This window comes from Mizuhopecten yessoensis, unplaced genomic scaffold (assembly GCF_002113885.1).
Source record: "Mizuhopecten yessoensis strain PY_sf001 unplaced genomic scaffold, ASM211388v2 scaffold10771, whole genome shotgun sequence".
In the NCBI taxonomy this organism is placed as follows: Eukaryota; Metazoa; Mollusca; class Bivalvia; order Pectinida; family Pectinidae; genus Mizuhopecten; species Mizuhopecten yessoensis.
Genome location: NW_018408713.1, coordinates 1,612,873 through 1,628,597, shown reverse-complemented (window position 1 = coordinate 1,628,597; position 15,725 = coordinate 1,612,873). Strand labels below are relative to the sequence as shown.

At 35.8% G+C, this 15,725-nt stretch overlaps 1 protein-coding gene across 1 annotated transcript in view; it reads right to left on the bottom strand.

Annotated features, from left to right (window-relative positions):
- LOC110462299 overlaps positions 1–11,510 on the bottom strand; it is a 35,516-nt gene extending 24,006 nt beyond the window's left edge. The window contains exons 1-10 of the mRNA XM_021516211.1: positions 11,285–11,510; positions 10,025–10,163; positions 9,445–9,659; positions 8,231–8,410; positions 6,876–6,933; positions 5,256–5,362; positions 4,846–4,947; positions 2,238–2,330; positions 1,340–2,057; positions 705–874 (exon numbers count right to left, since the gene is read on the bottom strand). Coding sequence (XP_021371886.1) covers positions 705–874; positions 1,340–2,057; positions 2,238–2,330; positions 4,846–4,947; positions 5,256–5,362; positions 6,876–6,933; positions 8,231–8,410; positions 9,445–9,659; positions 10,025–10,163; positions 11,285–11,510 — 2,008 coding nt within the window. The remainder of the gene's footprint in view (positions 1–704; positions 875–1,339; positions 2,058–2,237; positions 2,331–4,845; positions 4,948–5,255; positions 5,363–6,875; positions 6,934–8,230; positions 8,411–9,444; positions 9,660–10,024; positions 10,164–11,284) is intronic.
- Between the last annotated feature and the right edge of the window lie 4,215 nt (positions 11,511–15,725).

Sequence of the window (15,725 nt, the reverse complement as noted above, 5' to 3'; positions counted from 1 at the left end):
TTAACTTCATTGTTCTTAAAAGAAGTTCTAATTGAACAGAACTGGCGATAACATTTAATAATTATTGTCACTGAAAACGTAGCCAGTGTGCTTAACAGTCTTATATTAATAGGTTAGCGTGAACCATTATTACATTCTTTTTAGTTTATAGTGCACTAAACGTTTAAACCAGCGAAACCTTACTGAAAAATTTTGTTCAAAATTCTAGTAGCGTGATAGGTCTTCTTTTATTTGCCAGACACCTTTGTTTTTATTTTTAAACTTGACATAGCTGTTGAACAACCCACAAAGGATAATTAAAAATCCTAATACATTGTATGACGTGATCATTTTTTGTTTTGTTTCTTACTAACTTTTTGCTAAATATACGCTCTTATCCATGGGGTTCTAATTATTTTTGCGGATTTTTTTACCCGTAACAGATTAACCCGCAAAACGAATAGGAAATTAATCCATCATTACCGTAGAGCTTTAATTTGCGTCATTGCAACTAGACATTAAATGAGCGAAAAACAGATTCTGAAAAACTGACCATGGTAGTTTGTTTGGTTACGGGGTATACTAATATAAAAACAATTATTATTCATTATTCGTACCTGACAGATTTTTAAGGAACTTTTTAAGAAAGATCATTTACATGTCCCAGTTAGGTTTAAATTAAGCTAAAAGGCATTTGATCAACTCGTGGTCTGTGCGAAACTTACCCTCAGTAAATCCGGTGATCGGATGCTTATTTTCATACCAAAACCTGTCGCCGACTTTCAGGCTCCTGAACTGTGTGGCAATAATACATGCAAATGTTGGTCCGGTAGCTGCTCCAGGAAGTGTTATTTCAGACAATCCCCCAGTAAATAGGTCAATGTCATCTACATCACTGTCGTCATAGATATTGGCAACATAGTTAATATGATATGATTTTTGTCTCAATATTTATTAAAGTTAATCAAATTTGCTGCCAAATACATAACTTTAGTATTGGAAACGTTTCTCTTGACCAAAGTTTTACAGAGAATTTCATATTCCACTTTAAATCTAAGAAAAAGCAAAGAATATTATATTTTATGAATTTTCAATTTTGACATATTTTACAGTAAAACAAAAGAAAAATTAGTATCGTAAATTCCTTTTTAACATTTTTGAGTATGACATTAGAACTTTATATCACTTTTCGTGGTCTGTTTTTATTTTACTTTTTTTTTACTGTATGTTTTTTTCTTGTTTTAAGTGTTTGTATTTTGTTTTAATTTTTGTTTTCTTTGGGTTTTCTTCTTTTCTTTTTTAAACTAAAAAATACTAAATAATGAACCCATATTAATATTAGGTATAACGTTCTATTTACCTGTACACAGTTGAAAGCAGTCGAACTACTTCCGGTTCATGATCGACGAGTCCGCCTGGCCCGGATGCGAAATAGGTTGCGGGAACGAGTCCACATAATTTCCGCCACTCGTTGTATGTCGGTATACCTTGGTCACGTGCTCTTTGAATGTTCAAAGCTACCAGGTCAAAGCTATGACCTCTATTATCCAGGAAAAGAAAATCTCGCACTCCATCTTGGACAAATCTATCGTCTTCCATAACAGGGAAAGAAATAAGCCACCTGGCAAAGTCATTTAAAGCTTGACCCATTCTTTCCAAAACGAACCTTGGTTTATCAAAAGTTGCAAATATAAGATTATTCCGTTGAGTAGAAAATGAGTCGTCGACCATTCCTTGTACATCTGGAATTCTCGTGTGAGGGAAGCGCATTGCAGCTGCTGAGAATCCCATCATTATAGAAGCATCTGTATCCGGGTCATAGGTCGCACTGAATCCTTGTGTACTCGAACGAATATCGTACCTGATAACATGATCCTCATTTAGAATGGACGGAAGTAGTTCGTTAAAAACCATATGCTGTAGCATAGCTATAATGAGTTTCCGGGTTTCCTGGAATGTCCGCTCGTCATTCCAGCCAGGATTTATCAGAGTAAAGTGGCTAGCGATGCGGTTGTGTTCTCTAAGGAAGGTAGTGTGGAGCACTGTCAAACCTGGCACGTGATTTACCCGGAAGTCACCTTAAGTAAAAAAAATCAACTGTATCCGCCTTTTTATGATATTTTCGACTAAGCAGCAAGTGCAGAAATTACAACATACGGAACTGTTATCACTAAAAATAGATAATTTTGATAATGTATCCTTCAATTTAATTTTAAGAAAAACAACCTAACATTCGGTCAATATCTATTGACGCTTACCAGCTAACATGCAATAATCGCCTGGAGCCTCCTTAATGCACATTTCCTCCTCGCTTGGTGGGGGAAGTCCTAACGTCGTCATCTTCAACATTCCTCGGAAAAGTAAATAAAGGAACACACAATAATATACGTGTATATATAATTAAATAATATTTCAATTTTAGTAAATACCGACGATAAATCTGAGGATAGCAAAACTCAATGGCCATACTTTTCACCATCTCCACTTTAATCAAATGCTTCAAACACAAACAAATAGTATGTACCTATTGTTGGGACACAGGAAAGAGGTTCGTACTGTGGGATTTCACAGAAAAAATGGCTTCATAATATATTGTCTGCTGGCACGTTAAAATGTTAAGTAATTAGGAAAATAAGAAAACAAAAATGGGAATAATATATTAGAAAACGACAAAACTACGTATATAATGAAACCTTATCTTGTACCGTGCCCGGGCTGAACAAAAGGCAAATCAAATACATGTAGATTATTTTGTTTTCTTTCTTTTATGAAACATTATTTCTCTACTTCTTTTCAAGACATTTTAGTTATATATTAGTGGCCGAGTGGTGGGTGGCGCAGTGGTCAACACACTCGCCTTTCATCAAGGCTACCGGGGTTCGATTTCCCGGTCGAACGTGAAATGTTATCGGGTCACCCGCCCGACTACGTGGGATTTCTCCGGGTACTCGGGTGCCCTCCCACATGAAAACCCGCGCGCGCTAACACCACGGCCAACAAGGGTGATTTATATAAGATGAAATAAAAAAAATCACGATTGTTATACATGTAAACCAAAAATAGGTTATATTCATATTTTTATAAGTACAGTATATAATAGTGGTCTCGTTGACTGATGAGGACCTCTATGAGCTTATCACCCGAAGAAGTGTATAGGAATCCTTTATGAGCACGGTAAAAGAGAAGAGCAATGTAACAAGGATGAAATCACAAATGAATATAATCAGTTCGGATGGATGTTTAGAAAAGTTGTGGTTTAATTCAGCGAGGTACATGTATCTTACTATCTTTTTATATCATCATTATCCACCTCACACTATCACTATGTTCTCAACATTTTCCCATATCTGTTATATTTTTTTTTAGTTTTTAGAGGCACCGTTGCGCATTTTTAAGAATGCGTTTGGTAAGTTGCAATAATGCATGTCAAATTCATGTTTTGCTATTTGTTGCAGTAGATATGTTTAAAACTGCATAAAGCAAAGGCGATAAAGGGGAAAAAATCTGAGTTACAATGTAGGTACAGTATTTTTTCATTTGATCATTCATGTAGTCTGTTAGCCTCAAATGTCTCCGTGTGTCACTCCCTATCTCCAACCCCTTGTTTACAGTTAGGTCTTGTATGATAGACCGCTTAGCATTTAACAAACAAACACACCTTGTGATAAACAGCCCCGCAATAAAAAGGTGAAAGCGTGATGGCGAAAACGTCAAATTCGTACAAAGCACTTATTTTGTATTAGTCTCCGTGATCATCCTTAACTTAAACAAAAATGGTATTTAAAGGTAACAACTGTATCGCTTCTGATCAGAAAGTCCTTTAAACAAACCATTGTACGTCAATTATATACAATAGACTCCACCAAGACGTTGTAATAACAGCTTACATTGGAGATACACACATCGTCACACATAATGCGTCATTAATCTACCTTGGGTGGTAAAGTGACGGGAAGGTAATTTTACATATTATCACGGTAGTTTGTTTTCAATTTCAATCAGACACGGTGTCTTCGTCTGAATTAAGGTAGAACTACCAAATAGCTGACCTAACCAGCTAATGCAAAGCACGATTAGTCCTCCTACATGTTTGCTATTCATCGTTCATGTCCTTTTCTAAATTTGTTTATTTAGATTGCTGTGCCCTCGTAATAGGACGTATTTGGACAGTGTCAATATAGCCCACTATTTGCTATTGGATTGTGTGAATGAATAGAATACACCTGTTATTTGGAAATTAGCTGTGAGCGTTGAAGATATTTTTAAAGCTAAGACTGTTTTTAAACCCGTGGCCTGAGCGGATTACACAGTGCCATGCCATTAGGTCTTTCAAGTTACGTCATTTTGCCTTTGGGTTCCATGTTAACCGTTTTCAATTAGTTTTTCTGACTTCATTTTCCGTCCTATTTTGATTGGAGAATTATTTGTTGTTTCAATACTTAGTATTGATAAAATTTAATTTGTCCATGTTACTGAGATATTAATTTACGATATCGGCATACAATTTACTGTTGACGTCATTCCCATAGACGATGTTAAATCATGCCGTAAGGACTTTTTCGGCTAATCAACTTATCATGGTTGGAATTTTAAAAACTAGACATATATTACCAACAGCAGTGCCTTGTAGGTGTTCAGTTATCTGTCAAGTTACATCAAGTATGGGCGGAAAACGAAGTCATAGTAATTTATTTTATCAGTTAACGACGTGAAAATGGCACAATGCGATAGACTTACGGGGACTTATTAAGGGTGAAAAGGGGAACAACTCAATAAGGAATATACAGCATAATGTTAATAGAACGCTCTGCAACAAAACAACCTCGGTGGTAAAATAAGGTGAAACTATATCGGACAGATAAGTACCTCCAAGAAACGATCTCAGCCCTTTCGTTTCGTCTTCCGAGGTTCCATAGATCTGGGACCCGTCCATGAAGGCACTAGCTTGGTTCATAGGAGATCGGATACCTGAAGGGACGATTATATATGTATGATAAAAACGGAAATTTTAGTATTACGCAATCTCAATGTTTCATTTCATGACACATGTTAAGGAAAATTGACAAAACAAGGTAGTGCCTATTTTAAAAAACCAAGATTATATTTATTACAATCCGACATGTAAATGTATTTGGTCACCTGCCTGAGCGGTGATTGCTATAAGTTAAAAAAGAACTTGTTACTTACATGTAATTGTTGTAAAAGGTATATACATGTATAAAAGAGGAAGCAACAATAAGAATTGAACACCCGGTCCTATCGGTTTCTGTATTTACCCATATCACAGTTGAGTTTGAGGCCTGGAGTAGATCGGACAAACGTCATACAACTTTCGGAGAATCGGCCGTCACCGGGTGGGATACTGATCGGGAAACAGGCAGCTCTGAAGAAATAGAAATTGGAGGATTTGTTAATTTACAATAAAAAAAAATATCGGGAATATCGGGAAAGACACGTACTTTGTTTCAATGGATTTTCCCTTTTCTTTTTATATCCATATATGTTTGGAATATTACTTCTCCATCGTTGAAAGACAGATTTTGAACGGAACAGACAACTAAACATTTTAGTAAATATATATAAGATGTGGCCAAACTGCGCAAAACAGTATGTTAAGACATTATTTCGTGGCTATCTGGTGATTTTTAATGTAATACGTATACATACATATACATAGATATCTACATATAGATTTTCGTTGTTAAAAAATAAGCACTCACAAAAAAAATAATAGGCATTTTCACAGGGATGGCTGCAATAACAAACTGGACTATCAACAAGATTTACTCTTTAAAGATCATATTTAAGTGGACTAAACTGATGTCTAAGTTTAATGCAAAATGGTCAATTTACGTTTACCAAAACCTGAATAGATTGGTGGAGGAGATTATCTTTATTGAAGATATAACGAATCGAGTGGCAGCGGTATGTAGCTCCTCTGATCTTCAAACGGCATATATCAGACTGGTGATTGGTCGGCAGATATCAGACTGGTGATTGGTCGGCATATATCAGACTGGTGATTGGTGGGCATATATCAGACTGGTGATTAGTCGGCATATATCAGACTGGTGATTGGTCGGCATATATCAGACTGGTGATTGGTTGGCAGATATCAGCCTAGTGATTGGTCGGTAGATATTAGCCTAGTGATTGGTCGGCAGATATCAGCCTAGTGATTGATCGGCAGACATCAGCCTAGTAATTGGTCAGCAGATATCAGGCTAGAAATTGGTCGGCAGATATCAGCCTAGTAATTGGTCAGCAGATATCAGCCTAGTGATTGGTCAGCAGATATCAGCCTAGTGATTGGGGTCGGCAGATATCAGGTTAGTGATTGGTCAGCAGATATCAGGTTAGTGATTGGTCGGCAGATATCAGGCTAGAAATTGGTCGGCAGATATCAGCCTAGTAATTGGTCAGCAGATATCAGCCTAGTTATTGGTCAGCAGATATCAGCCTAGTGATTGGCCGGCAGATATCAGCCTAGTGATTGGTCAGCAGATATCAGCCTAGTGATTGGTCGGCAGATATCAGGTTAGTGATTGGTCAGCAGATATCAGGTTAGTGATTGGTCGGCAGATATCAGCCTAGTAATTGGTCAGCAAATATCAGCCTAGTAATTGGTCGGCAGATATCAGCCTAGTGATTGGTCGGCAGATATCAGTATCAGTGATAAATCAAATAAATTATCACGATAATTGTATACATTCCAGGGGTGTGGAGAAGATACATATCTCGAGAGCGGAACTCGTGGAATTCGAGGATGGTTTTTGTGTACTGTTAGGTTTACATCTCAAATATTGAATGCAATGGCGTCTTTATTTTATGAGAGATGTCATACAAATAGACAGAAAGATAGACCAAACAAAAAATATGACGAAACTGCCGCTCACCTCCTGTCAGTAACGTTTTGAGGGCCCCCACAACACATGATGTCTGCACCGTCGGTACCTGTAACAGTTATAAACAAACCTCGTCATGTCAAAGATGATAACTTTGTGATAATAACGTATATATCTTAGTCGAAATCAACAAATTTAAATGTAAATGGGACCAATGACGACATCGGAATAAAAAAAAAAAGCTCTATGGTTTACAAACGTGCGTCAAGTGTTAGATGTAATACATGTATTTTTACGTAAATTCGATAACCTCTATCCATCTCCTGGCTCAGTACATATATCGACGTCTGTGTATTGTATTAGCACTATTTATAGTTTTCTATGTAGCCGATAAGTAAAGAACTTGAAGTTAAGGGTACGCATTTGTTAAGCTTTATTATTACCAGTATCACTATTGTAAGAAATTTAACTTAAGAAATATTCCATAAAAGTCACATATTGCCATGCATTTTACAGAATTGTAGTTGTTTAAAATTTGAACATAGAAATATAAAAGAAACAAAACAAGGAAAGTTTAGGGTTCGGACTCGAGACGTTTACATCGAAAAGCCTACACTTTACCGATATTATCATACAATTAGCATACGAGCATAGCATCAAAATGAGTGTCGAATGCAAAAAGTATATAAACACTTGATGGGGAAGTTACTCTAAGGCAGAAACAATCCCCTTCCGGTTGCTTTATCTTCCATATAGAAAGGAGAATACTCAAAGTAAAAAGACTCCGAGTGAAAATGGTCTTCGAGATTACAACTGGTACAGTGTTACCATTGATCGCAAATCAGGGAATACTCGATGCAGCTTTGTTTCGCGTTATGTTGTTTTCGCGATAAAATTTCTCGAGTTCTGTATTTGCGCAATTCGTGGAACCATTGTACCAAGAACACAGGGAAATAAGCACTGCTGCGAATAATAGATTATACGGTTAGTCGTTAAAAAGACACTCTCGAAAATAAGAATTCGAGATTAAACCAACTCTTATGAATGCTTTTGAATTTGTTACGAAACAGACATAGATATACCACAACTAAGACGCTCTCCTGATCTTTTTTCAGCGTAGGCATCAGATCCGCGCATACACTACACACATGGAGGCACGTCCTTAAATGACCTTAGTTGTTAATAGGACGTTTAAAAAAATGAAAAAAATGTTCAGCGTAGGATTTTGCACATCGGCAAATTTCTTTTCATGTAGCATTAATAAGGCTAACAAAATAAGCAATTTGCCTTGAGCGCATATTACATTCTAAAAAAAGAATCGAAATCTCTAAAAATAGTTTCACCCAGATACAAAACTATATTTCAGCTACACTTAATTGTGATAATGATAGTTTATGTAAACGTACCTGATATCATGGGCGTTGAGATGACGTCATGTTCGATAAACTGTCCGAACTGCATGATCAGAACCGTAAATTGTTTGCTGGCCAGTGGACACTCCCCAGCCTTATGCATGATGTTGCTGACCAGTCTAGCACTGGGCAGTGTCCTGTCGCTTTTACTTCGAACCCGGGGATAATCGATACCTGGAAATTTCATGGAATGTGATAAATACATTGGAAAAGCGTCATCAAGTAAATATTTCCCCGTGAAAAACAGGTTCGGAATAATAAGCTTTGGTTTAAAAGAAAATATTGTTACTGGTCGGGAATACCAAGCGTTAATGTTTGATTAAAATTAATCAAATTGACACATTCATAACTCTAAAAATCGTCGTTTCCGCAAATTTTCCATTCATCCTTAGTTGAATATTTAGAACTAGTTTTCTTTTAAAGTGATGTGTATGCCACAGTAAGTACAGTTGTGGAATGTAATAATTGTTTAAGAATATGCATTGATTGATATATCTAACCGTCATTGTTCAGGGCCCTGTTTCGTATCCTTTTCATTTTGAAACAAAAAGTATTTTAAAAGTTAGCACTTAAGAAAATAAGGATTTTAATTAAAGCCGTTTACAATATTTTCCCTTCTGTGCGTCAATGTATTTTTTCTCTCAACAGCGCAGTACAACAACCACACATCATTCTATAGACACACAGTTGGTCCTCATTTTACTAAAAGTGAAACATTATTTGGTGTTTGATTTGTGATATTTTTTGTTGTAAGAAATCGCGGAGTACTGCAACAGGAGAGAAACAAACGCAACAACGCCTACAAATATTCGAAACCGAAACCTTTCAAAATGAGCTACAGATTACATATATAGCTACTGATAGTCATCTAGCTAGGTACTGCCACACGCATCCCGTATTGTTTTTTAGCCGAAGATAATCCATGTTGGGGTATTCCATTGTTATTTAAGCAAACGCTGTTTTGAACCAAATATTGGTCAAAGGCAATCGGAGTAACTGCAGAGGAAAATGCAAAATGGCCAAACTTGGATTTGAAATTGGAACCTCCAAACACTAGACGGGTGCTCTAACAAAATGAATACATATAGGCAACTATTCAGGTCCTGCAACAGCACCTCAAAAACGAACGTTTGTCAAATAGGGTATATTCTTCACATAACACAGAGTTTATTTTATGAATTGTTCCATTACGGTGACATAAACCATACCATCCTCATAACTGTTGAGCATCATGCGTCGTTGTCTCGTGAGAGCAGCCCCCTGTGTCGTGTCCTGTAGGTGGTTACAGTATCCGTTGGCAGTTCGGTACGGATACTGCAAGTCACATGTTGGGGGTTTGAATGGACATGTGGGCCTCACCTGTCGGCGCCATTCGGCTACAACCTGAGGATTGGTCATAAGCTGGCGTAGCGGCATTCCCGTCCTTTCATACAAAATTATAGTATATCATTTTTCATTAAGAATATTTTTAAACAAACAAAAAGTAATATGTATTGTTAAATATATTATTTGATTAAATAATATTTTTAGAATTTAATAAATGACTAGGACGATGTCATTTTATATTTCGTAAACATTACGCTGGAATTTAATAATATTTGATCGATATAGTTGATTTCATTTATCTAATTTGTTTATCAAGAAATGTGATTCTTATAAAAACAATTATATAATTTAAATACAAAACAATCTACAAATGAATACATTTAGGAAGCCATTTAATACGAAGGAACGAAGTTTTTGATAACGTCATACCACATGTACGAACTTCCTGTCAGAGATTCTTACATTTCCACGAGACGCTTGGTCGCGCGGACGATGACCCAAGCCTTGTCCGACAAAACGTCAACCACCTCTTTATTTTTGGTGTACAAAAAACGCCCCAGGTGCCAAAAATAAGAGTGGCTTCCGGAGGGAATATCGACACCTGTAATACAAGTTAACAGGTCACCAAGGTGCTTTTGAACAAACTCTAAACATGTGTATTACATATTCAGGTAAACCCCGAGCTACTTAAACAAGTGAAAGTTCATTAAGATCGCAACGAACGTACTTTTTTTATGACTAGTCAGCCGTTAGCAGCGTTGCCTTGACACTGACAGGATAGGAAACATCATGATGACGTCACCCTGTACTCTCTTTCTAAATCTGGGAGAGACATTGACCTGGTGAATTGTTTTTGATGAATCAACTGCAAAAATAACAGGTAAGGAAAAGGTATGGTCCACGAACAGCGCTTTTAGGTACATCGACTTCGACTGTGTGTGGTAAATCAGTACAAATGAAAATTTGACCGATAATGATATTAAGATGCAACATGGTTTATTTTCAGAAGTGTTGTTGCTTTCTAATTAATGTAAACAAGACTCACAAGCCAAACTCGATAGATCGAAAGCCTTTAAAATATCATAAACATCTGAATGTGCGAGACTATTAAGAACTACCGTCGCACTGTAGAAATAATTTGATAGTCCTCGTCCAAACACTCCCCAAAGCAACAAGCACATTAAGACCTCTTCCCGTTTGTGTTTACTCCTATTATGAGGGGAAGTTTTGGAGAGGAGTTCTTACTGTATCAATGTCGCTGTGGTAATATTTTGTTAGCATTACGTCAGTTCAGTATAACGTGGTACAATTTACCAGTATATTGTTACACTGATAAGTCGAAAGGCTTAAATCAAATAAAAACTAGAACATGTGTAAAGCTGACGCCCAATAATCAATGTACTAGTACAACATGTATTTATATTATAAACAAAGAACACACACTGAAACCAAAGCAGTAACATTTAAAGAAAAGTGACGAGTCTGATATACCGTTTGAAGATAAAAAAAACCCACACACTTAAACCCCTCATACTCAAATTATCTTCGTTTTATCACAGAGAAGCCTAATTAGAAATGAAGAAACATCATTTGCAAAGGTAAAAATAATTAAACTAAAACACTTATTTCAATCGGGGAAAATGTGATTTAAAGACTTGATTGCGTAAAATTTAACATAACTTATTTTTCATAATTGAGTTTTATTGATATGTATGTGTTTACCTTGTTGTAACATAGTTTTATCGAGGTTTTTCTGGTAAAGCAGTTCCGCGTTAGCCTCCGTAAGTGCCTGTGTGATGTACCCAGCCAGACGAGGGTCAGAGGCTTGTCTTTTCTCACGGCCAACGTCCCTCTCAGGTTCTGGGGCCATGGCGTCGGGATGAGAGGCTGGCGCGGCAGGAAAGGCGAACGCCAGAAGTATTGCGACAAGGAGTGGGTTGTGCATCATCCTATCAGATGAAAAGTTATATGCTCAACCATATATTGTGAATATCTTTATTTTCCTGTTTAATTAAAATAAATATTATACTTAAAAATATTTGTTTCATATTATAGGTATTGGGTTATAATGAACACTACCGGAAAACATACCATTATATCAGATATTAAAATCGAATAATTAACGTTATAGTTTACTATTGTAACAAGATATTGACGGCATTCCATATGATAAAATTAAGATGTTTCAGGACTAAAAAGTAAAAATAGAAATAAATAGAATTTCAGCTGAGTTTCATAAATTATGGTTTAACACGGAATCATAGTGGCTCGTAATTAATGGTCCGCTTGCATTTCCGTATTACAATAGCTTGATGGCCTGCGTCTTGTTTAAGCAGATCAAAATGGCGGTTCAAATTGTGGCACTATCGGTGTTCCAGGCTTAAATCTCCGTCCTTACAAGGAAGGGAAAACATAAACATTGTCAAGTGTAGGAGAGTGATTAAATGGTTTACGTATGTAGCGTACTACAACAGGAAACAAGATTTACGATTCACATGCTTGATTGTCAAAGAAAACCACCAATTAAGAAACCACAACAAGATCACTCACCCAATAAAATAAACCACATGACAATAGTTTTTATTCCCAGTCTTCCATTACACATGCACTTTACCGATAAACAAACCAACAGATATATCTATTCTTAGTTATTCTCTTTTCATTTTCAGTTTTCACGAACAGTTTAATGTTGTAAGCGTCGAAACGATAAAATAGTGTTCCTTTGAGGGAATGTTGTCCCCATGTATGCCACTATGTTCTACTTAACAGAACATCAATACGAAGACTGCAGCAGTAAACATCTACAAATATCTGAGTTAACCTTTAAAACAATGTTTATTTACCGAACATGTATCTCTCTATCGAAATATAAATATAGTGTTGTCATTACATTGGAGTACATTGTATACTGTAAACGATTAATTTTTGCGGTGTGGACACACTCGCCTTTTTAAAGTAAATACGCGCGAACATATCCACACACGAAATATTTCTTCATAGATTACAAACATTATAGATAAAAAAAAACATGTATATAGTTATTCCCACACGCAAAAATATGCACTGGTTACTCCATTTTCGAAATTCAACGGTTCCTTTTTCGATATATTTGTACCCGTGGAATATGTCATGACAAAATCGAAGATTCATGGCTAGTTAATTGATTTGTACCAGACATCAAAAACTTATCAATCAACATGCTAATAGACACTGACTTGTTTGTTTTGAATATTGTCCGAGAAAGAATCGAAATCAAAGCAGTCATTTTTGCCATGACGCCGCAACGCGATTCCTAGTTGTTTCAAATCACTGCTCCAGACCCTTTGATTATTTCATGTCAGTCACGTGACCACTGACAAAATACACTTTAAAGGAAACGCAGAAAAAAACACAAATTATCCATGTGCACTGTATATTCAAATATTTTGAAATTCGGTACTCGGAATGAACCCATGTTCAGTTACACAAAGAACTATTGGAGTCAAGGATTATTATGCCATTTCACAAAAGCTTGATTTCAATATATCCAGATTCCATTGTAAAGGGATTACATGTAATCAAGTTATGAAAGTTATATATCGGGAGAACGTTTTCGTTAAACTCAGCCGTTGTCAGTGACGTAAGCAATGATAAGGACTGCGAAGGATATTTTGCAATTTTCACACGTAACTATGACAGGACAATCTGAAGGCTATTATGAGAGGCAGTACAGACGGGAGAATCTTAAAGCATTGGGTGTATACTTAGAAAAATCAAGCATTTCTTGGAGGCAATTTAATCGTTTTACGGATAAAAGCAGTCCATGAAATGTGAATACTACTGATTGTCTGTCACTTGGTTTACTTGTCGCAGCCATAAAAAAACGTGTTGCCACACTAGAGCTGATAATCTTCTCGTTGCTGTCCGTTTTCACTTCCCTTCAATTCTTTTTATTGTTGCAATGTAACAGATGATAAAATATTATAACTACCAATGTATTGGTTGTGAAAAGACTGATAGCATTGCTGTATTTAAGCCTGTATTATGGTACTACATTACGGACGGAGGTTTATAATATAAAACAGTTTTATACTCACCGTACCGGCATTGCTATTTATATATTAATGTCTGGTGTTAATTAACTAATGTATAGCCCATTTTGTTACACTGATATCACAATGTAGAAAAAAAGCAACAACAAAAACAAACAAACAAAACCAAGAAAGTTTAACCAATAAAAAGTTTAAATATATTTTGCAGTTCGATACCATGGCAATCAACAACAAGTACTGGTAATTATGGCAGGTTAATTGGACCAGACATCACCAAAAGTAAAAGTGCATCATGTAACGCTAACCTGAATCACATTAATGATGGCAGTACTCCAACAGGTGCTTTTGCGCGTGTTAATATATACATGTATCTTATTATACACTGTACCAATAACATAACTGAACAATGATGCCTGTTTAATACCTTGAACCCATTACCTCATAAATGTGCCATATTGTTTTGTGATGTGCCTAATAACCAATGATATGTAGGTTTTCTGACCAGGTCATCTTTATCATCAATGTGTATAGACAGTGTTACTATATATTCAACGATGAACAAAACATCTTGTGTCTAGTGTCAGGATTGCGGTGTGTATTTGATTACCAAACCTCATGCACACGTTGTATATTGCATAGAGTGATAGAAGTACGTGTTGAAGAACATAGATCCTCTCACTAACCCAGTAAAATTAAAATGGATTTGATGATAATGTATATATTAAGTGGTGGTGTTTGAATTACATAGTATTTTTGGATGTTTGGTAAATGTTGTATTAGTGATTAAAGTCATTATCTATATTTAAAAAACCACATGCCATTATGATAATGATAAAATCAATATATTTATTGATCAACCGTTGGATTAAAGATGGTTCCCTGTTATAGTAGAGTACAGAATGTTAAGTTGGTTTCTCAAATGATGATCTGACAGGACTCCAAAGATTTAACAGCTTTTGATGACATACTATAAGAACTAAGGCAAACTGTTCTAGATATCAGCAGCTCTATGATTAAATGATTAGTTTACTTATGTTTATATGCGTTCTTTTTTGTGTAGTTTATATTCGAAAAAAAAAATGTAATTATAATTGTGAAAAGTATGTAGGAGATGGTAGAAAACAGATTTGTATGTGTTCACTCTTTAATATCATCCTATAACCAATTCAAATATATAAGGGATTTCTTATTTTTTCATCATTGCGTTTTCTGTATATATAGCATCATACTGTGTGTATTCTATGTATCCGATTAATCGCGTAAAAAAAATAATGTATGAAAATCAAGTCTAAGTATTCTAGCCACCATATTATACATTTTATATAACCAGGAAAAAATAAACGTTATCAACACAGTAAAAATGACCAGGTTGACGCGTTATTGTTTGTCGTCTGCTTCAGTCACTCGGAACTCAGTTGTGCTGGCGCTAGCACATTCATCTAGAGAGGTTCCAAATAAGAGAAAGTATGACCGGGGAAACTCGAGCGCGTGAGGGAATCTTATTAAACAGATTATTTAAGATAACATAACTATATCGTTTCAATTGAAATGTGCCATCAAAGTAAGTTGTTTCGAAACCAGAATTTATCAATCATGTGTCTTGTAGACAGTGAAATCCGAACCAGAGGGGAAGATTTTGAAAATTATGACGAGGCTCCCTCGAGTGTTATACTTTACAAATCTTGTCCAGAGGGTTGAGATTTTTCTGCCTGCATTTCATAGACGGATCAATTTTCTCTCACACTTTGCTATCGTAAAAATGAGGATATGACCAACTCAATGCAACGCGCTATCAAAAATAGCACACTGTATACCATCTTAAAATTCAAAATATTTTAAATGTGTCTGATCACCCCTGCTATCATAAATAAGGATGTATACTTAGACCTATTTTGCTGTGTAGGGTATATTATTAGAAGTTCGAATGTTTAGAAAAACTTGGTGAAATTACAATTTCGTGCCGTTAAAATGAGATTATGACATATGGTGACAATATAAAGAAATTACACACAATATGCCATCACATAAACATTAAACTATTGTTTCAACCATGCAAGCACCTGTACGTAAAAAATCTCCACCAATATGATGGTACATATATTCTTACCAAATGTTAACGTAACTCCCAAAAA